This window comes from Zootoca vivipara, chromosome 3 (assembly GCF_965207765.1).
Source record: "Zootoca vivipara chromosome 3, rZooViv2.hap1.1, whole genome shotgun sequence".
Classification (NCBI taxonomy): domain Eukaryota; kingdom Metazoa; phylum Chordata; class Lepidosauria; order Squamata; family Lacertidae; genus Zootoca; species Zootoca vivipara.
The window spans coordinates 102,416,476-102,441,590 of NC_142586.1; the positions used below are offsets into that span (position 1 = coordinate 102,416,476).

Below are 25,115 nucleotides of genomic sequence, written 5' to 3' on the forward strand. Positions count from 1 at the left end.
AGCAATGGATTCAAACTACAAGAAAGAAGATTCCACCTAAACATTAGGAAGAACTTCCTGACAGTAAGAGCTGTTCAGCAGTGGAATTTGCTACCAAGGAGTGTGGTGGAGTCTCCTTCTTTGGAGGTCTTTAAGCAGAGGCTTGACAGGCATATGTCAAGAATGCTTTGATGGTGTTTCCTGCTTGGCAGGGGGTTGGACTGGATGGCCCTTGTGGTCTCTTCCAACTCTATGATTCTATGATTCTATATTGTTCCCTTAATAAAGGACTAGGTGCAACCAGTCCACCTGCCACTGCTTGCAGTGACCACTGAAAAAGGCATCAATAGCCAAGACAGGTGAGAGAGTTTGGGTTCAGTACGAACTCTGGTTGGTCGTTCTTTCTTGGGAGTGTCCAAGTGTTGCTGCCAACACCCCTTCTCTTGTACAATGGAAGAAATCACGTGCCGTTGCCAGCAATCAAGATATGCAAGAGAGAAGAACAGATTAGGAACTGAAGAACAGCCCTGCAGGATCAGGCCCAAGGCCTATTTACGGTAGCTCAGTATCGTGTTTCCCAAAGCTCACAAGCAGGACATAAATGCAGCATCCCTTTCCTGCTCTTGCTTCCCAGTGCCTGGAATCCAGAGCCATGCTGCCTCTGATGCTGGGGGTTGTATGCAGCTATCCTGATAGTCTTATATCCTTCATGAATTTCTCTTATCGCTTTTCTAAGCTGCTGGCCATCACCAGAGTTTGTGACAGCAAATCTCTCCGAGCAATGTGAAGTATTTCCTTTTGTTCGCCCGGAATCTCCCACCATTCAGAGCTTCCTCGGATGGTCCAGCATTCCTAGTATTACGAGAAGATAAAAAAACCTCTCCATATCCATGTTTTTTATTCTGAGCATGATTTTAAACAGCTCTATGATGTCCCTCCTTACTTGCCTTGATCACCCAAATGAAAAAGTGTGAAATTTCTGGCACTTGTGCCTTCCTCCTGGGGAGAAATCAAGAGAGCCTTATCACAGATTCGGTCTATGTACCTACTGCACAAATGTTTGCTTTATACTAGATTACTTGCCATGGCTTTCCCCAAAGAATTCTCAGAACTGTAGTTTGAGGAGGCTACTTAGAATTCTGTTATATCTCTGTTCATCCCTCCCCAAACCAGAGTTCCCAGTGGTCTTTGCAGAGGGAAGGACCGCAAAGAATTGAAACGTAAAGTGTAGATACAGCTGTAACAACAGACCATGAGATTAAAAGCCACAAATCAGAAAATAAGATTCAGGGTCATGCTATCAAAACCTTTAGGGAAAATTCAACTATATAAAGCCTTTCTTGTCTTGGAGAAACAGGTTGTTCACAAGCACCACCTTCATTACCAAGTAGCATTAATGTCTCACGCAACTGGGAATCATGGTGGAAGTCAGATTTTCTCAGTTTAAGAATTATTTAAATCATAATTGACACAGATAAGTATGAAATTAATCAAATTGTAAAAAGGTAGCCAGTGTGTAAACACTAGCTTCCATTTTTAACCCAAATAAGTAACTGAAGTTTTGAGACTAGGATGAAGCCTATTTTTTAGCAACTGCATTTAGAAGCAGGGTATATATCACGACCACAGACAGTTCATCACAGTTACTAGGGAGGAAATCACAGATAAGGGTTCTGTGGTACTGTAATTGAACTAGAGACATTCTGTTTGTTCTCTATAAAAGTAACTGAACTATTTGCCAGTGACTAATTTGTGCTATTTTAACTCAAGGGTATGATTTTGGGATTTGTAGATGAGTTTGCCGCAGAAGTAGCAAGGCCTGATCTACCATCTCAGAAGAGATAGTTAAACATGTAAGTGTGCCTAGTAAGCCAATACAATTAACTGCAAACTGCAGATCAGTCTTCCTCCTCGAAAGAACTGCAAACGCTCTTCACCAATTGGGTGAGGTAGACAAGGACTGATTCAGAAAACAATTACAAATAAGTAAATGTTAGGCGGCAAGCATTCTGCAGTTATTTGATCAAAGTCTATCAAAGAATAAAATCCATGTGGCAGAGAAAACAGGAGAAGGCAAGCAAAAAAGAGCAAGCTGGAACTTGGAAGAGTCCCGGTTTTTGTTATCTGGGGTGTGATAAACTGAAAATCCGACAAGCACTTTTCACACTTGGTCAGTGGCAGCTGAACAAAGGAACTGCATTATTTTTGAGCATGGAAAGGTGACTTAAGAGTGCTCTATAGAATGCCTGGTTCTGTGATGGCTTCTTCACACATCAAGTGATGAACATAACTTATGAACATACCTACATGTCATGATGAAAAAAATGAAGGAACAAAGATGTGTGTGCACCTGAACCCCTTGGCTGCTGTTTGTGTTTTGGTCCCTTTGTTCCATCCAGTGTTCTTGCAATGTGATTAATGTGCTCATCACACGTGTGTAAAGGTAAAGGTAAAGGGACCCCTGACCATTAGGTCCAGTCGTAACCGACTCTGGGGTTGTGGTGCTCATCTCGCATTATTGGCCAAGGGAGCCGGCATACAGCTTCCAGGTCATGTGGCCAGCATGACAAAGCCGCTTCTGGCAAACCAGAGCAGCACACGGAAACGCTGTTTACCTTCCCGCTGGAGTGGTACCTATTTATCTACTTGCACTTTGACGTGCATTCGAACGGCTAGGTTGGCAGGAGCTGGGACCGAGCAACGCGAGCTCACCACGTCACGGGTGTACACACACACACACACACACACACAATCTTCTCAGCATAGTTGTGAATATCCGTATACACCCACCTAACTTTAAGGCATTGTCCATTACACCAGGGTTTTCTAGAGGCACTGTGGGTGAAGAGGCCAACTGCTGCCTTGCATCACAGATAAGCCCACAGAGTACAATGCTTGGCTGGGAATGCAATGCATAAATTAAGCAGGGTCAAAGCTACTGCATGTAGCCTCTCTTCCTCCTTGCCCCCATGCTTTTTTTCAGTCCATGGGGTCCTGCTAGCATTTTGGGATGTCAACCTCTTCACGGACACAGAAGAAAACAAAGCAGGTCATATGTTTGGGTAATAAAAGTAGCAAGAAAGCAAAAGGGATGAGCTTCTGATCTCCCCGCCCAAAATTGTGTAATTTTGATACTGGGTTAAATTGGTCAATGGGACATTTGAGACAGGCAGCTTTGAGGCACCAGAGTGGCCTTGGCTGGCTGAAAGCCTCATTTAATAAGGGTGACGACGAAGCCCAATTTTATCTTAAATAATGTGGAGCATTTATATAACACTTTAGAATATATGAAACACTTCACTTCTCCTTACGACATCTCCGTAAGGCAGGCAAGTAATACTCCTGAATTTCAGGTGGGGGCTGAAGCTGAGAAGTTTGCTTAAAGTCATCCAGCAAGTCCATGGTCAAAGGAAGATTTGAGCAGGTGGCTTCCCAGTGCATGCCATTAGCCACAAAGTGAGACCAGTTCTCTAACTTCAGGCTCAGTTTGCGATCTCCAGACCCTGTGCCCCCATCACTCACCCTCCAGCCATACAAAAAGCACTGACACACAAGGCTACCAAAGTTTAGCTTCCCCGCCCCCCCGTATTTATAAATTCAGAGGTGCTGCTTGTACACATGAAACTGGGCAGCAGCATTTCAGATCTTGCATTGACCTCTCCTGCAACAGGCACAGAAAAGTCTCTGTTCTACTCAGTCTTACGAGATGTTGGATGGCCACTCCTTGCCTAGCTGGGCAGAGTTGTCATTGTTTTCCCCTCCTCTTCCAAGCAAAGAGTCTGACCTCACAGAAGTCCACACTACTGTAAAGGCAGCGAGTGCTTGATTATCACATATACATATACATATATATATATATGGAATTCCCCTGGATGCCCAATGGTGAAGGGCAAACCCAGTCAAATTTCAAAATATGTAAGACGAGGCATGCTTTTCTGCGCTCACAGCAGAGCAGAGAAAATGGCTTAAGACAGGGCACCCGGTTCAGCCCTTGGATTAATGGTGAGGGCCAGGCACTCAAAATGGCTAGGGACGTAGAGAAGTTGGGTCTTGGTAAGTCCTTGCTTGGTTTGCCTTTGATTCTAGACTTATGCGAAGCACATGCTGGCCTTACACCAGTTAGTCCTGAGTTTCTTTTGTTCCTATTGTTCAAGTTGTACTACCGCCATAGGGAGATGTAAGCTGTAGCGTCCAGCAGCAGGAGCAGGAACACACCCGCACTGCTTCTCTGTAGAGCGCACTGTCCAATTCTGCATGCATGCTGCCTTTAAGGCGAGGTCTCGGCAAAGTTGCAGCTGGAGAGGTGTGGCAGCAGGGTGGGCAAGTAGAGCCCTCCTAGCGCTGGACTACAAAGAAATCTCTTATGTGGCGGTGAAGCAGTGCCCCTTTCCTGAATAGGCTAAACATTCATGCACAGTGAAGGAGACAGTGGATGATGTCTGCAAGGCAGGGGGCCGAGGGTAGCTGGGAGGGGGAGCAGGAGACCAGATTATCCATGAGAGGAGAAGATGGGTCGGCTGATGTTGCTGTTTGTCGTCATTGCTGCAAGCTCCCACCTGCAGAGACAATGGGCTAGAATTAAACACAGGTACAATAAAACAATATGTTTCAGCTACTAAACATGGTGGTTGGATGGTGCCGTGTACGCCTCCTTCCGGCAACTCCGGCAGCCAAGCTGGTGCCAAATGTATTGCTCTGCTTTCCTTTGGAACACATCAGTGAGGCTGGGAGAGGGGGTCTTGTTGTCTGGGCAGCCCAGGACCTCCCACTTCGGTGCTGCTAATGCAGCGGTTTGACTTCACCCCTGGAGACGCACTCCATTGCCTTTCGAGACAGACAGATGCCATCAATGACGACAAACATGAAATGGGAAGGCTGGGGGAAGAGAAATCAATGGCACGGTGTGTGCTTTATGTGCCGAAAGTCCTAGGTTTGAACCCTGGCATCTCCAATTAAAAAGATCAGGCAGCAGGTGGTGGGAAATATTCCTAATGGAGACCTGGTACCAGTCAGACAATATTGGGTAGAGGGGGAAATAGTCTGCCCTGGTAAAAGGCTGTCTCTTGTGTAGTATAGAACAAGTGGTTTAGATATATTGAACATCCCTGCATGGGGATAAGTAACTTACCTGATGTCATGAGGGAGGCAGGACTGGTCGAGGTTATACTGTATCACTGCCAGTTTACAGAGTGTTTTTAAGCTGGGACCTGAAGAAAAAGAAGCATACAGTATGATGATAAAACTGCCCTTCTTGGAAGCAGCCCATGAGAAGCATAAAAGGTAAGCCAAATTCATTGTACTAGGCAGCTCTTTCAATGGGACAAGGAGACAGTACAACTATTGCAGCTACTCTGACCAGGCGTTTTAATATGAAGAAAACACACCAGGGGAAAACAACCTAGGGGAAGCAGTTACTAAAGGCAACATAAGGAGGAAATGTTCACATACTGAAGTCTAAGATGTACAGGTCCGAGTGATCCATCAGGTCAAATTCATCTCCCATGCCTTCCTCTGGGGATGGGCTGTGGAAAACAAAGAGAACCCCATCAATCACTGCAATTCACTTCAAATTAAGGCTCTGTTTCGGATTCTTCCAGAGTTCTGAACTATTCCACAGGGCTTCCCTGAATTCAGCGCTACCTAACAAAGTGCAGCTGCTGATAGCAAAGACTCTCTTTAATAACCTCTGTGTTTATTGCTGGCCAAGCCAACGCTGTTTGTTTTCAGTTCCTACTCCCTTTACTACCTTATGTCTAATGCGGTCATCTATTCCTTTAACCTTCAATATTATTTCCTTTACCTCTGCCCTATCCTCTGCAATTCAAAAGGATTCTATCGTAGATGTGGCAGGATGGAAATAGTCTCTTTGCAGCGAAGTCTTATGTGACAAATTGAAGCACTTTTAAAATGTTTATTCCTGCCCGGCTGGCAAAGAGTTAACCCACCTCCAGCCTGACTGGCATAGAACTCTGATGGGGGCGGGACTGTGCCCGGTTTTAAAAAAGGAGGGAGAGTCGGTTTGGTCTGTTAGGAGGGAGAGGGAGGAAGGTGTGGTGTGGTGTTATGTGGTGGCTTGTATGAAGACAGTTAAGAGGCTAGGAAAACTTAAAGTTAAATGTTTGACTGAGTTTATTTTGTACAACTGGAACAAAGCTAATTAATAAATGACACGTTAAAGAATCACTTATGTTTTTAACACAATAAAACTTCATCTCTGTTTTTGCCAACAAGAGGTCCGTCTGTATTTTTCCAGCGAGGTACCAGGACTCACAGCCGTGGTGACTCAAGAGAGGGCCAAACTCACCTCAGGCAGGGAGGTGGTGGTTTGTGTCCTGAAGTTACACGGAGGAGGCTTAGAAGGGTAACCTGAGGTGCCAAGAAGTTGCCAGAGTGCCTAGGGCAAACTCCTACAGTGGGGGAATCCAACTGAGGGAGACCCTTTACTGGAGGCAAAGGGGTTATTCCGTGGGACAGCCTAGAGTTTCTTAAGGTACCAGGTCACGCAAGCTGGAAGGCTCTCCTTACTAAGAAACCCATCAGTAAAAGGGGTTGATTTTTGAGGCGGCAGGAGCAGAGGGTGGGTGTTTTCCCCTCTGGATTCCTGTGTCGCAGTGATAGTAAGGTAGAGTGGGGACCAGGGTTGTCACATTTTTGGTGGCAGCGTCGTGATCGAAATTCAAAGCTCACGCGCCTAGTTTGGTTTGAGTCTGTCAGGATTTTCCTGTGAGGAAAATGACTCACGTAAGAAAACCCAGAGAGGCAAAAGGAGATGAAAGAACGGAAGGGGCTGAGGGAAGCCCAGGTTCTGAGGTAGAACTGATGAAACTACGAATTGAGATGGCCCGAATTGAAGCTGAAAGTGAGAGGGAAAAAGCTAGAATTGAAAGTGAGAGAGAAAGAGCTAGGATTGAAGCTGAAAGTGAGAGAGAAAAAGCTAGGATTGAAGCTGAAAGTGAGAGAGAAAAAGCTAGAATTGAAGCTGAGGAGAGAATGCAGTCCGAGAGGTTAAGGGTTCAATTAGAACAGGACAGAATGAAGCTTGAGGAGATACGTTTGCGATCAGAATTAACTAGTAGCCCAGTTAACAATGATAGTACCGCAATTAATTTAAAAAGGTTCCCCAAATTTGGAAAAGACGATAATGTCGAATCGTTTCTATTTACCTTCGAACGCGTTTGTGTGGAATTTCAAATACCTGAGGAGAACTGGATGCTTTATTTAAGACCTCAAATTTGTGGGATACTAAGTGAAATTTATGCTGACCTGAGGGAAGAAGAGCTGTCAAGTTACCAAGTATTTAAGCAAAGGGTCAGGGTTCGATGTGGACTCACGGCTGAACAAAGCAGAAAGGCTTTTCGTGAGGCAAAAAAGGAACATAAAGAGACTTATGCCCAACTAGCTAGCCGCTTAGATAAATTACTTGACAGATGGATTCAAGGGAGTGGAGTGAAGGACTTTGATGAGTTAAAACAATTAATTTGTTTAGAACAATTTTTTAAGCAAATCCCTAGCAATTTACGTTGGTTCTTGAGGGATAAAAAACTGAAAACTGTGGCACAGGTTGCTGAGGTCTTAGACGAACTACAAGGAGATTTCAATGAAATAGCATTCCCAAAACACTCACAGAAGGGTAATCCATGGAGAAACAGAGAAAATAAAGACAGGCAAGAAAATTTTCCTGTCAGGGAATCAGTTTCTGACAAGACAGGGTCTAAGAAAATCACTTGTTTTTTCTGTAATCGTGAGGGCCATGTACGTGCCAGGTGCCCCCTGCTGGTTAAGTCGCAAACTACACCTTCTGCAGCTAAACAAGTAAAACTGGTAATGCAGTCACAGGAAAATAGCTCGCCTCAGACAGAAGGCTCAGAGAAAGCAGACAGTTCAGCTGAGACTACTTCTAAGGTCTTACAGGTCTGGAGGGCTGAGCAGGAGTGCAACCAAGATTACATGGAGCCAATTGAATTAAATGGTCAGTCTTTTTTTGGTTTGAGGGACACAGGAACAGAAGTCTCACTTGTTAAATCACAATTTGTTCCAAAGGAGCAGTACCTCAAGGGTCAGTCCTATAGTTTAAAAGGCATATGGGGCCCACATTTTGAAGTACCATTAGCTGAAGTTGATATTACCTACAAAGGATTTTGTGGCAAATGGAGAGTTGGAATCCTAAATGAATTGGAGGTACCCTTTTTAATAGGGAATGACCTAGCTAGTCAGAAGCACCGTATTCAAGTGATAACTAGGTCACAGTCTCAAGTCACTGAGAGTAATCCTCCTGCAGTTATAGAGTCACCCATAGATCCTAGTGAGGATGAAGGGCTGATTAGCGTGCCAGTGGTCCAGGAGCACGGTGCCCAATTCTTGAGTGATCAAAAAGAGGATGAAACTATAAAAGAGCTGTGGGGTAAAGCACAAAGTCCTACTGCAGAAGTAACTGTGGAGAACCCCTGCTTATTTACCACCATTGAGGGAAGATTGTATAGAATTTCTAGGAGGAGGAAAACTGCTGCTGTTTGGGAAAGGAAGAAACAGTTAGTGTTGCCAAGAACTTACCGGTTGCAAGTGCTACAAATGGCACACGACGCACCCTCAGCAGCGCATCTAGGCATTAGAAAGACTAGTGATAGAATCCAAGCAAGATTTTACTGGCCTGGGATGGGCAAAGACATCAAAGAGTATTGCAAGTCCTGTGTGATCTGCCAAAAAGCAGGCAAAAGAGCGGACAAAACGCGAGGCTTGTTACAGTCTATTCCCGTAATTACTGAGCCCTTTTCCAGAGTAGGAGTGGACATCCTCGGGCCTATCTCCAGAGTTACAAAAGGGGGGAATAAGTTTATTTTATGCCTCGTGGATTATGCTACGCGCTATCCAGAAGCAATACCTCTAAAGGACATTGACTCAAAGACTGTAGCAAAAGCCCTCATGTCGGTGTTCCTAAGGCTGGGATTCCCCAAAGAAATTATAACAGATTTAGGGACATCCTTCACGTCCAAGACCATGGAAGAGCTTTTAACTCTTTGTGGGATTAAGCATGTTAAAACTACGGCTTATCATCCACAGTCGAATGGCTTGACGGAGAAATTTAATTCGACCCTGAGCCGGATGCTAAAAACCTATTCCATCAATCATCCTAACGACTGGGATGAGAGGCTGCAACACTTCCTATTTGGTTATCGCGAAGTGCCGCAGGAGAGCACAGGGTTCAGTCCTTTTGAACTCCTATTTGGACGACAGCCACGAGGACCCCTAGACTTGATGAAAGCAGCGTGGTCAGGGGAGGAGCAGATCGACAGCCCTGATGTTGTGACGTATCTACAGGAGCTGCAGAGCGACCTTCAAGAGCTACGGGAGCAAGCTGCTCACAACCTGCAGCAGGCACAGCGTCGACAGAAGCAGTGGTATGATGCACACGCAAGAGACAGATCTTTTCAGCCCGGTGACAGTGTGCTCGTGTTAAGAACAAGACGTCGAAAGAAGTTGGAGATGTCGTGGGACGGTCCCTTCAAAGTGGTCGAGAGGATTTCTGCGGTGAACTATTTGGTAGAGTTAGATGGGGAAGGGAACCGATGTAAAAACTTTCATGTAAATTTACTTAAGCCTTATTTTGACAGAAATAAGTTGGTGTTACAAGTAAAGGGGAAGGTGACCCAAGGGATTCATTTAACTGGGTGGGGAGAGCTAAGTAAGGGCACAACTCTAGCAGAGGTGTCATTCGACGAAGGTCTGACCCCAGAGCAAAAGGAGCAGTTAAAAATAGTCCTTGCTCAGTTTGCTCAGATCTTCTCAAACATCCCAGGGAGGACCAACCTAGCAACTCATAAAATAGATACAGGGGAAGCAAGACCCATAGCTACCCCTCCTTACAGAGTGACGGGGGAGCACGCCGACTTGGTCTCTTCAGAGATCAGGGAGATGCTTGCACTGGGATTGATTGAGCCCTCTTACAGCCCCTGGTCATCGCCCCTGCTCTTGGTCAGGAAGCCAGACAATACCTTTCGTCCCTGTGTAGACTTCAGAAAGTTGAACCAGGTGACTGTGCCGGACGTTTACCCCATGCCACGGGTGGACGACTTGGTTGAGACCATAGGAAAAGCGAATTATATATCTACACTTGACTTAACAAAAGGGTACTGGCAAGTGGAAATGGATCCCTTAGACAAGCCCAAAACCGCTTTCATCACTAGAGATGGGTTGTTTGAATTTAAAGTGTTGCCTTTTGGATTAAAGAACGCGGCAGCCACGTTCCAGCGACTCATCGATAGGATGCTAAGGGGTCTGCAAACGTTCGCCCTTGCTTACATTGACGACATAGCGGTATTTAGCCCATCGTGGAGAGATCACTTACAACACCTAAGTGTGGTTTTCCAGAGGATAAAAGCGGCAGGTTTAACAGTAAAAGCGGCTAAGTGTCAGATGGGGAAAAGACAGGTTAAATACTTAGGCCATGTTCTCGGAGGGGGAGTGATCAGGCCAGATACTAACAAAGTGGAAGCCATCAGAAGCTGGCCGGCTCCCAAAACTAAGAAGCAGGTGCGTGCCTTTATAGGAGCTATAGGTTATTATAGGCGTTTTATCCCCCAGTTCAGCACTCACGCGGCTGTGTTGAGTGACTGCACGAAGAAAAGCCGCCCGGATAAGATTATCTGGACCACACAGTGTCAACAAGCTTTTGAACTTTTAAAGGCTGCTCTGATGACAGAGCCCATTTTAAAAGCACCTTATTTCTTTTGCCCTTTTAATTTAATGACGGACGCATCAGGTGTTGGTTTAGGTGCAGTACTGGCACAGGAGGGAGAAGGAGGGTTTTTACACCCGGTGTTATATATCAGCCGGAAGCTATTGGAGAGGGAAAAGCACCTCTCTACCATAGAACTCGAATGCCTAGCGATTTTGTGGTCCGTAGGTAAACTGAAGCCTTACCTGTGGGGCCGAAAGTTTACCCTATATACCGATCACTCACCGCTGAAATGGCTAAACCAAATGAAGGGTAACAACAGCAAGTTAATCAGGTGGAGCATGCAGTTACAGGATTACACATTTGATGTCAAGCACATAAGTGGGAAAGAAAACATCATAGCGGACGCTTTATCCAGGTATTTTTGAGAGGTATAGAATGGTGCAAATTATTATATGAAATGGTGGGAACCCTAGCAAGACATTTGTGCTAAGGAGTTATAATCTAACACATGCCAAACATGATTTATCTGTGTACAAGTTTATGAGATGTGAATTTAGTTGACTTTGTAGTATGGATGTTATAGAATGCATTGATGTATTTTTAACCCCAAGCCCATTGTTTTGGCATTGCTCTAGTTAATTAAGAGCAAGCCGACACAATGTCTTTGTGGTGGGGGGAGATATGTGACAAATTGAAGCACTTTTAAAATGTTTATTCCTGCCCGGCTGGCAAAGAGTTAACCCACCTCCAGCCTGACTGGCATAGAACTCTGATGGGGGCGGGACTGTGCCCGGTTTTAAAAAAGGAGGGAGAGTCGGTTTGGTCTGTTAGGAGGGAGAGGGAGGAAGGTGTGGTGTGGTGTTATGTGGTGGCTTGTATGAAGACAGTTAAGAGGCTAGGAAAACTTAAAGTTAAATGTTTGACTGAGTTTATTTTGTACAACTGGAACAAAGCTAATTAATAAATGACACGTTAAAGAATCACTTATGTTTTTAACACAATAAAACTTCATCTCTGTTTTTGCCAACAAGAGGTCCGTCTGTATTTTTCCAGCGAGGTACCAGGACTCACAGCCGTGGTGACTCAAGAGAGGGCCAAACTCACCTCAGGCAGGGAGGTGGTGGTTTGTGTCCTGAAGTTACACGGAGGAGGCTTAGAAGGGTAACCTGAGGTGCCAAGAAGTTGCCAGAGTGCCTAGGGCAAACTCCTACAGTGGGGGAATCCAACTGAGGGAGACCCTTTACTGGAGGCAAAGGGGTTATTCCGTGGGACAGCCTAGAGTTTCTTAAGGTACCAGGTCACGCAAGCTGGAAGGCTCTCCTTACTAAGAAACCCATCAGTAAAAGGGGTTGATTTTTGAGGCGGCAGGAGCAGAGGGTGGGTGTTTTCCCCTCTGGATTCCTGTGTCGCAGTGATAGTAAGGTAGAGTGGGACCAGGGTCGTCACATCTTCCCTTCCCCACTTTGCTATTCCTGCATTAGCAATGAGACTGTGATATGTATTTATTTCAGTCCATGAAATTTATTTGAAACACTTTTACCTTGCACTCCTACGTACCCTGGCAGGTTACCAAAATTAAAATCAGCACTGGATTCTATCCATACAACTTCCTTGCAGTAGTTCCCCCCTCTCTGCCTCTGCCCAAGACATACAAACTCCCCACTCAGTGTTACTCTGCATCAGTGGTTCCTTATATTTCCCCTGCATGAATTGCTGAGAGTCTTGGAGGACCTCTTAATGACTTTTCTGCCTGTTGTAGCCATTGTAATGCACTGTGCCAGATGCTGTATGATTTTGAATAGTATTTTTACAGACACATTGCAGACTACCTTAATGAAGCTCACAAACTGCTCATTGTCTGCAGACCATAGCTTGGGAATCCCAACTCTACATTAGCTTTGCAATTCCCTCCCATCTTATATGAACTCTATTCAAAGACACACTAGACTCCCTCGGTTCTCCTCTCAGCATTGCCGTTCAGAATCCCGCCATCAAGGCAACAGGTTTGCCTTAATCACTTTGCTTAGTACCAGGAATAATTGTGGTAGCAAATCTCTGCATGCTGCACACAAAGAAATACCCAAGATGAGCATGGAATTGTAGCAGATCTGTCAGCCGTGGTTTAAGAAAGGAGAAACCTGAGCATGTTAGAAAGGGGATACTTTTGGGGGCATGGGCTTGACCTGTTTGTACAAGCTTCTGCCCAGTTGCTTCATTTTTTCCAGCCTCTCTTCTTCCCTAGCAAACAAACAAGGCTTCTTGCTCTGCCCTCGCAACAGCCAGGGCAGGATGTTCCTGCACCATCTGGAAATTTCATTATCACAGAAGGTCACAGAGACCCCTAGCAAGCAGCCAACTTGGGAGCAGTGGGGGAGGAATCAGATTTAGGTTGTGTATTTGATCACTCCACAACACCAGTGACGTCTGAGTTCTTCTCTAAAGTTGAAAGGATTCTTTCTTGCTAGAGGTGTGTTTTTTTTAACCCACCAAATCAACTCGAATAACAGATACCGGGGGTTGGCAGACTCTTAAACAGAATAATAGGCAAGCGACTGGGAGAGAAGCAGATTCTGTGCAAAAAATAAACAAACATTAAGCCAGTCTCTCCCCTTGCTGCCTTACACTAAGGGAGACTCTAGACTGTCAGTATGTCAGTATTTCGTGGAAGGGATTCAAGTGCATCCTTGGAAAGATAGGTTTGGACAAAGTGGATTAAAGCACTCTGTTGACTTAGCACAGCAAATTCATTTTTAAATAGAAATAAGTTCGACAGTGACAAGGAAGTGCATTGAAAAGTGTGGAAAGAATGAGCGATTAATGGGGAGATGCATAAACACCCCACAAGCAAATCAGGATAAATGCTCACTGTTGTGTTGAAATCTAAATTCTCAATAAAGACTGAACATAATCTAGTCTCCATGTAAACCTTATGCAAGCAAGGAAATCTTTTGTAAACCGCTTTGAGGTTGTTGTTGTTTTTTACAATCAAGTGGTGTATAAATGTTATTGAATAAATGAAAAATAAATAAATAAATAAAAACAAATTGGTGGAATGGAAGAGCCATAGAATCAGAGTGGATTATACTATGCTTCATCTGCCTATGGGTACATCACTGATATTACATAACTGTGTAAATGACTGCTTTGTGAAGACCTCACTCAAATCACCAATATTTGGAGATAAATAGGAGGTTTCATCTTTCTGCCTCATACAGCTACCATTTTATGCACTAATGGCCGACTCATTCTCCAAAAGCAGATTCTTATGTAGCTCATCTGGCACCACCCACAAACTAATGGGTGGTATCAGCAAGTGCAGGAATACCTAAATGTTGTTATTCCTGCAGAATGCCCTCCCATCAGGTGTTAAGGAGATAAATAACTATACAACGTTTAGAAGGCAGCCTTGTTTTAGAAGGTTTTTAATGTCTGATGTTTTATGTTTTTGTGTGCATTGGAATCAACCCAGGGTGCCTGGGGAAATGAAGCCAGATATGTGGGGTATAAATAAAATTACTACTACATTTGAGAGAAAGAAAAACCTCTAAGCGGGCGCTCCTCCCCCAAAATCAGCTAATAAGAACTGAGCATTTTCAGTGACCACAGAACACTGACTGTTGGGTGGAAAAAAATTATATGTATTAAAAAATTTGGTGATAGAATGGAATATCCTGTAAGCTGGCACATCTGGCTAGAATCCTGAACTGAAGCATTACACATGGCAACATTTCGTTGAAGGTCCCACTTGTATCTGTGAGTGTTCCTGCTATCTATTCACAATCTTCTCTGGAATCTCTGCTTCCAATCTAATGGCCTGGCATGTATTGATTAAAATACTTTTTCTGCCTGGCCCCAGTGAAATAACACAAATCCCTATCTCTTTATAGAGTTTTCTACATGCTTAATCATTTGGTTTCTCTGCTTCCCCTCAGCCTGTCAACTAATATATATAAAAAAATCACTTTAGGTATGGAACCAAAATATGAAACCATTCTTAATCATCAGAATATCTGACCTTCTGCCATGGTTTTCCACACTTGGTCTTGAAGGGTTTGCTTTGGCAAAATGACAGCACACTGAGAACAGAGCCATTAACTCGGCTTTCCCCAGATACATAGCAGCCTTCTCAAGTAATTGCTAGATTACAGTCTGTAAAGGATGTGAGTAATTCTAAAGTTCCTTGGTACTACATTTTACTGACTATGCAACTGCATTAAATTTCATCTACTTTTGATATTTCATTCATCATGCTAGTGCCAATATTTCCTTTTAGTTATGGGTTGCAGATGTCCGTTGTCTTACAATCCACAGCCAGGATGGCCAACTAGCAGCAGTTGGTCTCCTGAAGCAATTTTATCAAATTTCAAATTAAGCTGTGGTAAAAAGAAGCAGCATTCACAAAGAAAATAAATATTTTCAACTGGCGTTTATGTGGGTGAGAGGAAGCAAGTGTCTTCACACTTCAGTGCCACATCTCTTTGGATTTTTAGAAATGGATATGTCTGAGCATGCATGTGCCCCAACTCATAGAGCACTTCCATCCAATTCCTTTTTATTTTATATATTTAAAATTTTAGCCGTCTCCTTTGTGCTCAGAATGATTAAAAACATTAGTACAATCAACATCATGCAGTAAAATATACTTCTAGCCTTCGCACCTCTATGTCTACTATATATTTTGGGAAGTGGTTCATCTGTCCGTCCGTTTTCTATGGATTTGGACACCTCTTAAGATATCTTTGCCAAATTTGGCACAAGTGTTTCTAAGATGGAAGAACCAGTTTTTGTCTACATTTGGATAGATACCATCAGACACCACTTTGAACCAAGATGACGGACCAAACCATTCCAAACTGCACTGATTTGGACACTCCTGAAGATATCGTCACCCAATTTGGCATGAAAGTTTCTGAGACTGAGGAGCATGTTTTGGTCTATGTTTGGAAACTGTCAAATACCATTTTGAATTAAGATGCTGAACCAACCTGTTCCGAACTGCTGCAGGGGGACCTTTTGCCAGCATGCTACTCAAAGGGAACACGCTGAGGAAGCAAACACCAGGGGCAGGTGTGAGGCTGCAGAGGTCCCAAGGATGGAAGAGGAGACCTAACCCTAGGACCAGTGGGGGGGGGGAGAAGAGAAGAACCAGCTACCAACAATGTGTTGGGCCAAGACCAGGGGTCAGTTGGTAGTTCACCATTGGTTATTGCACCCATGAAGATGGAGTTGGTTGGTGCAGGAATCAGTTTGTAGGGGGTGGCGGTGAGTGAGGTGGGTCCAGCTCAGACAACTGCTTCTCATATTGCATGCTCGGGCTGGTGGAAGCAGCAGCGATAGCAGCTGGATAAGTGCCAGCCATGGAGTGGTAGGAGGTGGCGTTGTTGCCAGTGGCAGGAAGAATGGCTAGGGCATGAACTACACTGAGGGGCAATGACACAGAGGAGTGGGCAAGCAGGCCTGGCATAGTAGCTGAGGATGTGCAGTAGCACTGCAGTTGTGACCTTGTCAAGGATGCAATCCTGCTGGCTGAAGGGGTCTGCTCCACCAACTTGTTCCCCATGAGGAACACACTAGTGAAACAGCACTCAACTGGACTGAACCCTCTGGCCACTTTGGTTGGTATTGGGGGGGGGGGGAGGGCTGGAGATCAGGGACCTGTGCACAGCCCTAGAATCTACCACATTATATTCTATTATTAATTTATAAATTGGTTCCTTAGAATTCCTGAGCAACGCTGGTTATTTTCCACCAGTAGTGAATAAGAACACAGAATATGGTTATCCTTGACCTATTGTTTCTATAGAATCATTCAATTCAACACTGGGTCTACTACAGAGCCTTGAGTATGTCACTGGTGGGTTTTAACAAGATAAATAGCATACTATTCATTTTTACTCTTTAGTTCCCTTTCTTCCTGACAGCTTTTAAATATGAAACAGCACTCTGCCTTGGCTTCTTCAGCAACCAGGAGATATTTTAGTTCCTATTTATATAGTGCTTAATAGATATATTCAAGTAAATTCAATAAAGCTAGGACAGAGGATTCATGTTTTATGTTCTTCGGGACCCAAAGGAATCATTCTTAAAAGAACAAGGTCCTGTTACCTGCCCATCAAAAAACTATTAGCTAAATCAAGGAAGAGTACAATGAAGGAGCTGTGTGTGTGTGTGTGTGTGTGTGTGTGTGTGTGTGTGTGTGTGTGTGTGTATCTGAGGAATGCAAATCAAAGTCACAGAAATATGATCAAGAAACCTACCAGTTCAATGCCAGAGTAAGGGTCTCATGTTGGCTTAAGATACACAAAGCCAGGAAATGAGAAGATAATGCTGATGCCGTAACAGACATGCTCTGTCATTAGTAATGATGTGCAATGTCTCAAACTGTGCTTGCCTATAACTTGCCCTCCATGTACCCACACTTGGTCCTAGTCTTTCAGGTCCAAATCCAGGTGGGGGAAATGAAGTGTCTGGGACCAGTAAAGATGCTCCACATTGTCCTGGTCCTGTATTGCTTTATTAAATGTCTGGAGCTTATTGTATTTCTAGAAAAATCCTCCTGTGAGTTGCTCCATGCCTGTTGCTTAACTGCATGAGGAAGACACTGAGCCCTCTTCTAGTGCCCTTCATCATCTTTAGGCTGGCTAAGCCCAAAGTAGGTCTTTGTGCGGCAGTATAGCAAGACTGAATGACCTGGGAGTTCAAATACCTTATTCTGGATTTGGAACTGCAACATGATGACAGAGATAAAAAATACTCATTCAGAACCTTTTTGAGATTTTCTCCAGCAGGCTTGCCACAAGACATCTGGGACTGCTTTGGAACCTGAGATGCTAGGTGGGGATAAAACAGGCTGGGTGGTATGGTGCTGCAGTTGAAAATAAGTGGTAAGGAGAAGGGTTAAGCAGCCTCTTCCAGCACACCACTTCTTTTCTTCAAATTGTACCTTCCCAACAATGTTATTAACAAACAAGGATGGGTGAAGTCAAAGGAAATCTTTTAAGGTCAACTAGACTGTCCCTGTCCCCCCCAAATTCACTTCCATACCAATAGGTTCCTGGTAGCATGCAAAAAAAAATTAAATAAATGAAAAGACACTAGAGAGAGATGAAACACCACAGGACAACATAATTCTTGAGGATGCAGTATGAAGTTGGTTCAGGTTTGCACAAATATTTCAAACACCACCTAGGGTCCACACAGCCACTCCATTACCACAGGAGGGTTAAGACGGATGCATAACAGCATGTGATACTTTAAAATCAAATCAAATTAAGCTACAATTTCATCCACAAGCTAACAATTTTGTGTCAATGGGATATTCTCACTTACATTTCTTGTTAGAAGAGATAACCTCGTAAACTCACCATCTTCAGAGGCTAGATTAGTTATGTTCCGGGATTTGATCTTGTCCCTACAACCTTATTTGACCCTTAAAAAAACGCCACGCCAATCTCTATTCCCTAATAAATCTAAACCCTGGTTTGACCGGGAATGTATCGCTACGAAGCACCTCCTGATGGATAAGTACAGGAACTATAGATCAGTGAACTTACCCTCGCTCCCGATAGATTGATTTGAGATAAAACATAGTTATAAAGCTCTGATTAAAAAGAAAAAGCTCCGGGCCCAAAGGGAGGAGTGGCAGTGCCTAATAGAGGCCTCCCGAAGGAAAGATTCTGCCACGTTTTGGAAAATAATTGCAAAAAGTTGGAAAGACTCCCCGATTGAAATTGAATATTCTATACCCGCTGGAGCATGGGAGACCCACTTTCTTTCATTATACTCATCAAATCAACAGGCCCCGGCCCGGCTTCCTGCTCCGAGTGATATCGGCACTGAATGGCCCCCTGAAACCACTGAAGAAATTTTTAGACTTATCCAATCACTTAAATCTGGAAAAGCCCCAGGTGCAGATAACATCTCACCAGAACTTCTTAAGACAAATGCTGAATGGTGGGCCCCTGTGCTAGCCGCCCTGTTTACTACCGTAGTATAAATCAAGCAGCTACTATCCCTGAGGACTGGGGTCTAGCAATTATTATTCCAATATTCAAGAAAGGAAATAGAACCGAGCCGGCTAACTACAGGCCAATCAGTCTTTTAAGTATTATTAGCAAACTGTACGCCGCCCATTTATGTGACAAATTAGTTGAGTGGATGGAACGAGATCACATCCTATCAGAAGTACAAGCCGGTTTCAGAGCAAAGCAGTCAACTATAGACCAAGCCCTGATCCTTCAACATCTGGCGGAAAAATACTCAAGGAAAGAGGGCTCCTTATATGCAGCTTTTATAGATTTTAAATCTGCTTTTGATTCAATACCAAGGGATAGACTTTGGGAAAAGCTTGGCACCACAAGTATAGACGCTTATTGCGCCTTATCCGTAGTCTATATGAAAATACTAGGGTCAGGGTAAGATGTGATCGACAGGGACACTTAACTAAAGAAATTCAAACTTATCACGGGGGTCAAACAAGGGTGTGTCCTTGCGCCAACATTATTTAATTTCTATATTAATTCTTTAGCAGAAAATATGGCGAAAGAAAATGCCCACCCACCCAAATTAGCAGGTATGCCCCTCCCGGTTCTCTTGTATGCGGACGACGCAGTCCTACTTTCTTTTTCCTGTGTTGGTTTAAGGAAACTTTTGAGATTACTTGCTAATTATTGCCAAGCTGAACAATTATCAATTAATTATAGCAAATCTAAAATTATGGAGTTTTCAAAAAAAAAGAAGAAAACATAAATGGAAAACTGATAGTCAACCAACTGATCAGGTAGCAACCTTCAAATACCTGGGAATAACTTTTCAGGAAAGGGGCTCCTGGCATTATCAGATGAAAAACACCATCGCCAACGCAGGAAGAGCAACCAAAGCTCTAACAAGATTTTATTGCGGAAAAGGGGGCCAATATATTCCGGCAACCTCCCAGGTTTTCGCTGCAAAAATATTTCTGCAACTCACTTATGGATCCCAGGTTTGCAGTTTCAAAAACTTCGCTCCCCTGGAGGCATTTCAAACTAATTTTTTTCTTTGCCTATTAGGGATCCCCCGTGTGTATCCAATATAGCTGTCCGCTTAGAAGTTGGACAAATACCCGTCAGTGCACGGCTGTGGATTCTAAAGATACACTATTGGTTAAAACTTATTTTTCCCCCGGTCGGGTTGGCACCTCTAACATTGCTAGATACCTATTATTCCAATTAGAAAGACACTTTGTATGAAAAGTTAAGAAGTTTGGGGTTTTCTCCGCAGACCTTGATAGCGGCAGGATATGAGAGAGCTAGAAACCAAGTGCACCAATGTATCTGGGACGTGGAGCTGCAATGTCATATGGGCAAAATGGACAAACATGCTGCAATGAGAGATTATGGGAGAGGGTTCTCTCCTGCAAATTATCTGACAAAATTACAAACACCCAAGTACAGACATTCCTTCACCATGGCCAGATTTAATGTGCTCCCCTCTGCCTTGTTGCAAGGCAGGTATGAGGGTAAACCGCATGAGACACGTGTTTGCCCATGTGGCTCATCGGAAGTAGAAACAAATTTACATGTATTGTTATACTGTAGTTTCTACGAGGATTTACGTTTGACCTTTATTACCCCAGCTGTACAAAAGCTTAAGAACGAACCAGAATCCCAACGTCTGAGAGCCTTGGTAGAAGATAAGGACCCCAAAATTACGACCAATGTTGCTAAATATTGTGTATCTGCTATTAGACGTAGGAAACAAGAGCTTCCCAATGGCAATTCGCAGGGGAATGCTAACACTTAATTTCATTAATGTTTTTTAACTTTAAAGCGTTGTTGTTGTTTTATTTGCATTGAAATTGTCCTTTGTATCTTTCTATGTTATGCTCTGCTGACTCGTTGCATGAGTCGAATTGATCTGTGACCGTTTAATAAATTTGATTTGATTTGATATTCTCACTTTTCTACCAGAAAATGGAAGAATAGTTGCCATTATTAATTTTTGCCCTGAGAAAAGTGCACATAAGGGCAAATATATTCTTCCAATAGCTTCAACCTTAGCAGGGACACCACCTGTTGTAGAGCAGCACTGTCTATCTGAGCTCACGATAAAGCTCTTTCAAGCACCACAGCTCTGCAGTTTCCCAGCCAGGATAATCTAACCTTATTTCACATCCGTCAGGAAACCCTAATGCACCCCTTATCTTTGTGAGGGAGAAAAAAGCAGTGTCTACTGCATTACAGACAAGTCTTAAGGGCTAAAAGATGTCCGAGTTCAAGGCCAAAATGATTGTAGACATGTAAGGCCAGACATGGGGGTGAATGGCTCCCATGAAGGGATAACCTGGGGCACCTACTACTCTGTTATCAGCCAGGCACTGGGGCCAGTCAAGCTGGTAGGTCAGCTTGACTGTTTCACACTGGATGATCTGAGCATCAGTTTATGCTCCCTTAAGAACTTTCCATACACTTTACTCAGCTGAACTTAGGTAGGAGGAGTATTGGCAAGAACAGACAATAACATCTCTCACAGAGCTCCCTAGACAGTAAATGCAAGACCAATAAATTAATTTGAATTCAAATCAAATTTATTTGTCAGCCACCACTGCATATCCTACACACAAAAAGTACATGCAGCACTCCCAGGCATCTAGAAATTTGGAAATGGAGAGCTTAAGAGCATCCAATTACATTCAGAATTCCTTCGGGAAGCATCAAATAAGCAGTAATACAGTTCTTCTAGCAACCTCCATCCATCAACACTATGCTGTACATGTGCAATACAAGTGCCTTTTGCTGAAGTCCTACCAAGCGCTGTTTAGTATTGCATATGGTACAGAACAAATGAAATAGGGAACTTCAGTCCCAAGATATCACACATAGTAATCTCACTGTTTAGGAAGTAAATGCTTATGATGCGGTACCTATTTATCTACTTGCACTGGCATGCTTTCAAACTGCTAGGTTGGGGGAAGCTGGGACAGAGCAATGGGAGCTCATTCCACTGCAGGGATCTGAACTGCCGACTTTCTAATTGGCAAGCCCAAGAGGCTCAGTAGATTAGACCCGCGTCTCTTTTTTAAATCTTTTTTTGCTAATGTTGTTAGCTCATGTTTGGCTAATTTAATCAAAATTATCCTGACCCTATTCTATTTTGTTAGTGTGAAGCTGTGCACTCTCTTCTTCTTCTTTGGGCAAGAGGAGCTGCAGAGGGTCAGCTCCTCCAGGATAGGATCTATTTTAAGAGTTGATTAGCTAAACATTCAACATCCAGCTATGAAGTTTGTATATATGTCTGAATCAAAGTATACATCTGCTAACATGTTTGTGTTTGGTCACTGTAATTATTTTTACACTTAAGCTGTGTTTCCTGCCTTTCCATTTCCCTCTTATCTTACTGCTAACATATTTTTCTCTCTCTCTTTCCACCCATGTGTATGACTATATATCCCTGCCAACTCAAGACAGCATTCCATGCATCAGACAAAGTGGACTCTGGTCCACAAAAGCTTATGCCCTAATAAATTTGCTAGTCTTTAAGATGCCACAAGACTCTCTGTTGTTTTTGCTGAACAGGCTAAAATAACTACCCCTCAGGAAATGGGATAGATATTTATTTAACAGAGCCTGCAGCAGATCTGAGAACACTGATTTGTGGCCTGCAGATAAACTGTTGAGATCTCCTCACTATACTGTATACCAACAGAAAACACCACAGAAACATCTGAAAACAGAAGGAAGTAATTTCTCACCACAGAACTGAAGATGAGAAGAGAGCAGAACAATTTCCGACTGTGTACATTTATCCCACTATTATCTCCAGTAAGTGGCTTTTGTACTGCTTATGCAAAATGCATCTGTCCAGAAAGAACAGAAGAAATGTGTGGGTGCAGTGTGGCAAACTTATCACTCTCACCTCTTTTAAAAGCTTATGTCTATCTTCAGTGGAAGACTGCAAACTAAATGTGAAATACAGGCTATGCAAAAAGCAGGGAGGCAAGGGCTCCTGTGGGTCTGAATAAGAGACAGATAAGATTTAGCTCTCCCTATTTGATGCCTCCTGTCCCATTTTTCCAATGGATCCAGAGACTTGCTGGCTGTTATTTTTCCACTTATGTTCTCTCTAATCCTTGCCCTGTGCTGAAATTTTATCTCTTCCCTCCCCCCTCCTCACCCCCACTTCCTGGTGACCTGTCACCTTCAGGACAATACAAGATGCAGGAACCTCTTCATTTACAACAACTTCCTGGAAAAACGTCTTATCAAGCCAGCCAGCTCCAGAGCGTACCTGATAGCTACTCAGAGGAAGTGAACCAAGCTCCCTCTCCACCCCAACCCCCCTTTCTGGCCTTCTTATCCTCTCCCGACACTATAAACAGAGTCTTATCAAACCAGCCAAAGATGTGGGGAAACTAACATGCAATAAAAGTCCACCCCCCCAAAAAAAATCGGACACAGAATAGGCACTTCAAATGCACTTTTATTGTGACACTCCCAACAGTGAAGAATGAAGGTTGGGAAACCACACTGAAGAAGCTATTGGAACTGTTATTTCATTGCTTTAATATGCTTATAGTAACATGTTACCTTTTCACTTAAGGTGATAAAAATTTGGCAGCATAATTTTGAGAAAAAGTGACTTTTCTAAAGTTTTGAAATGGTGCATACTATCATGATAGACAATCACACTCATTGTTTACAATAATTAGACCTCTCTCTATTTAGATCTAAATGTATTGTACTTAATATAAAATATGTATAAATAGGATACGCATATCCTTCTCTTTTCTGTAGACCTATATTTATAATGGGACGTGGGTGGCGCTGTGGGTTAAACCACAGAGCCTAGGGCTTGCTGATCAGAAGATCAGCAGTTTGAATCCCTGCAATGGGGTGAGCTGCCGTTGCTCGGTCCCAGCTCCTACCAACCTAGCAGTTTGAAAGCACGTCAAAGTGCAAGTAGATAAATAGGTACCGCTACAGCAGGAAGGTAAATGGCGTTTCCGTGTGCTGCTCTGGTTCGCCAGAAGCGGCTTTGTCATGCTGGCCACATGACCTGGAAGCTGTATGCCGGCTCCAATAGCACAAGATGAGTGCCACAACCCCAGAGTCGGTCACGACTGGACCTAATGGTCAGGGGTCCCTTTACCTTTACCTTATATTTATAATAATTAAAAGTAGTGCTATCATTATTTTGTTCAGTAGTGTAAAAACAATGCTGGAAGTTCCCCACATCTTTCCTATATCAAAAGTGACTTCTGTACTATCCTTAGTCCCCCTAGCTCACAGGCAGGGTGTAAGGAAGAAGCATGCGAAGACAAGTAAAACGTTTTTAGATCAAATGACCTAATTAATAATCATTATTAAACATATTTACAGGCAGTCTTGTAGGGTTAGAAACCCTCCCAAGGTAGGTTGCAACAATCAATATACAATATACAATATAATTAGCAGTAAGATTCAAGGATAATAAATAACTGTAATACACAAAGCTAGGAACAGATAAGGACCAGCAATAACACTAAAAACATACCCACCCTGGTAAATAAATAACGATAACTTTAACAAATTTTAAAATCCAAGAAATATTCAAGGTATGAAGGGGGGCATGATGTAGCCCCACTGGCAAGCATTCCACAAGTGAGACCACTGCCAAAAAACGTTCTCTTTCCTTCCTTCATTTGTTAGGCACTTTATTTTGCCCAGGGCAACGCAAAGCAACTTAAAACCAAGCTTCCTTGAGTCTACTAAACTCAGAATACTGGATCAAGCCAAAGGCCTGTTTAAGCATCTTGTACTCACAGTGGTCAACGAGATACCTATGGGAAGCCTGCAAGTAGGACCTGAGTGCAACAGCACACTCCCCACTTCTGTTTGCCAGCAACCAATGTACAAAAGCATGCTCCCTCCAACCATGCAGGTAGAACTTAATTATCACGGTTAGTAGCATTAATAGCCCTATTTTCCATGATTCTGTCTAATTCTTTTTTAAAGCCATCTAAGCTGGTGTTCATCACTATCTACTGGAAGCAAATTCCATAGTTCAGTTATGTGCTGTGTGAAGAAGTACTTTGTCTGTCCTGAGTTTTCCAACATTCAGCTTCACTGTGTGTTCTAGTATCCATAATGGAAATAGGTGTGCAAGCAAGGCTTCGGATGATGATCAGTGTGTAGGCTGAGATATGTGAAGGTAAGGCTGCACATAACTTCATTCCAAACCATTTATGAGGAACTAGACTGAGGAATCTGAAACCCAGAGGTGAAATACAGCCCCACCAGGCCTCCGTGTCTGATCCTTGGGACTTTCTCGGGCCATGCCTCCTCCCCAGCTGTGCTCAGCTTCCTCCTTGAGTACTTTGTGCCTTGCTGGAATGTGTGCTTCGATTCTGAAAATGCCACTTGCTTGCCTGGATGGGGAGAGGTGTATGTAGGTGCAGAAATCAAATTTTGTGGGGCTGGAGTGTAGACTACTGTGCAAAGCTAAG

General features: G+C 43.5%; 1 protein-coding gene across 8 annotated transcripts in view; it reads right to left on the reverse strand.

Moving 5' to 3' along the window:
* Positions 1-3,220: 3,220 nt before the first annotated feature.
* The window catches only part of KLHDC3 (kelch domain containing 3), a 52,644-nt gene continuing 30,749 nt past the window's right edge, over positions 3,221-25,115 (reverse strand). For all 8 annotated transcript variants that reach the window (XM_035111135.3, XM_035111134.3, XM_088666775.1 and 5 more), the window contains 3 exons: positions 5,428-5,501; positions 5,108-5,186; positions 3,221-4,535 (listed from right to left, as the gene is read on the reverse strand). In XM_035111135.3, coding sequence (XP_034967026.1) covers positions 4,469-4,535; positions 5,108-5,186; positions 5,428-5,501 — 220 coding nt within the window. In that variant the 3' untranslated portion in view covers positions 3,221-4,468. The remainder of the gene's footprint in view (positions 4,536-5,107; positions 5,187-5,427; positions 5,502-25,115) is intronic.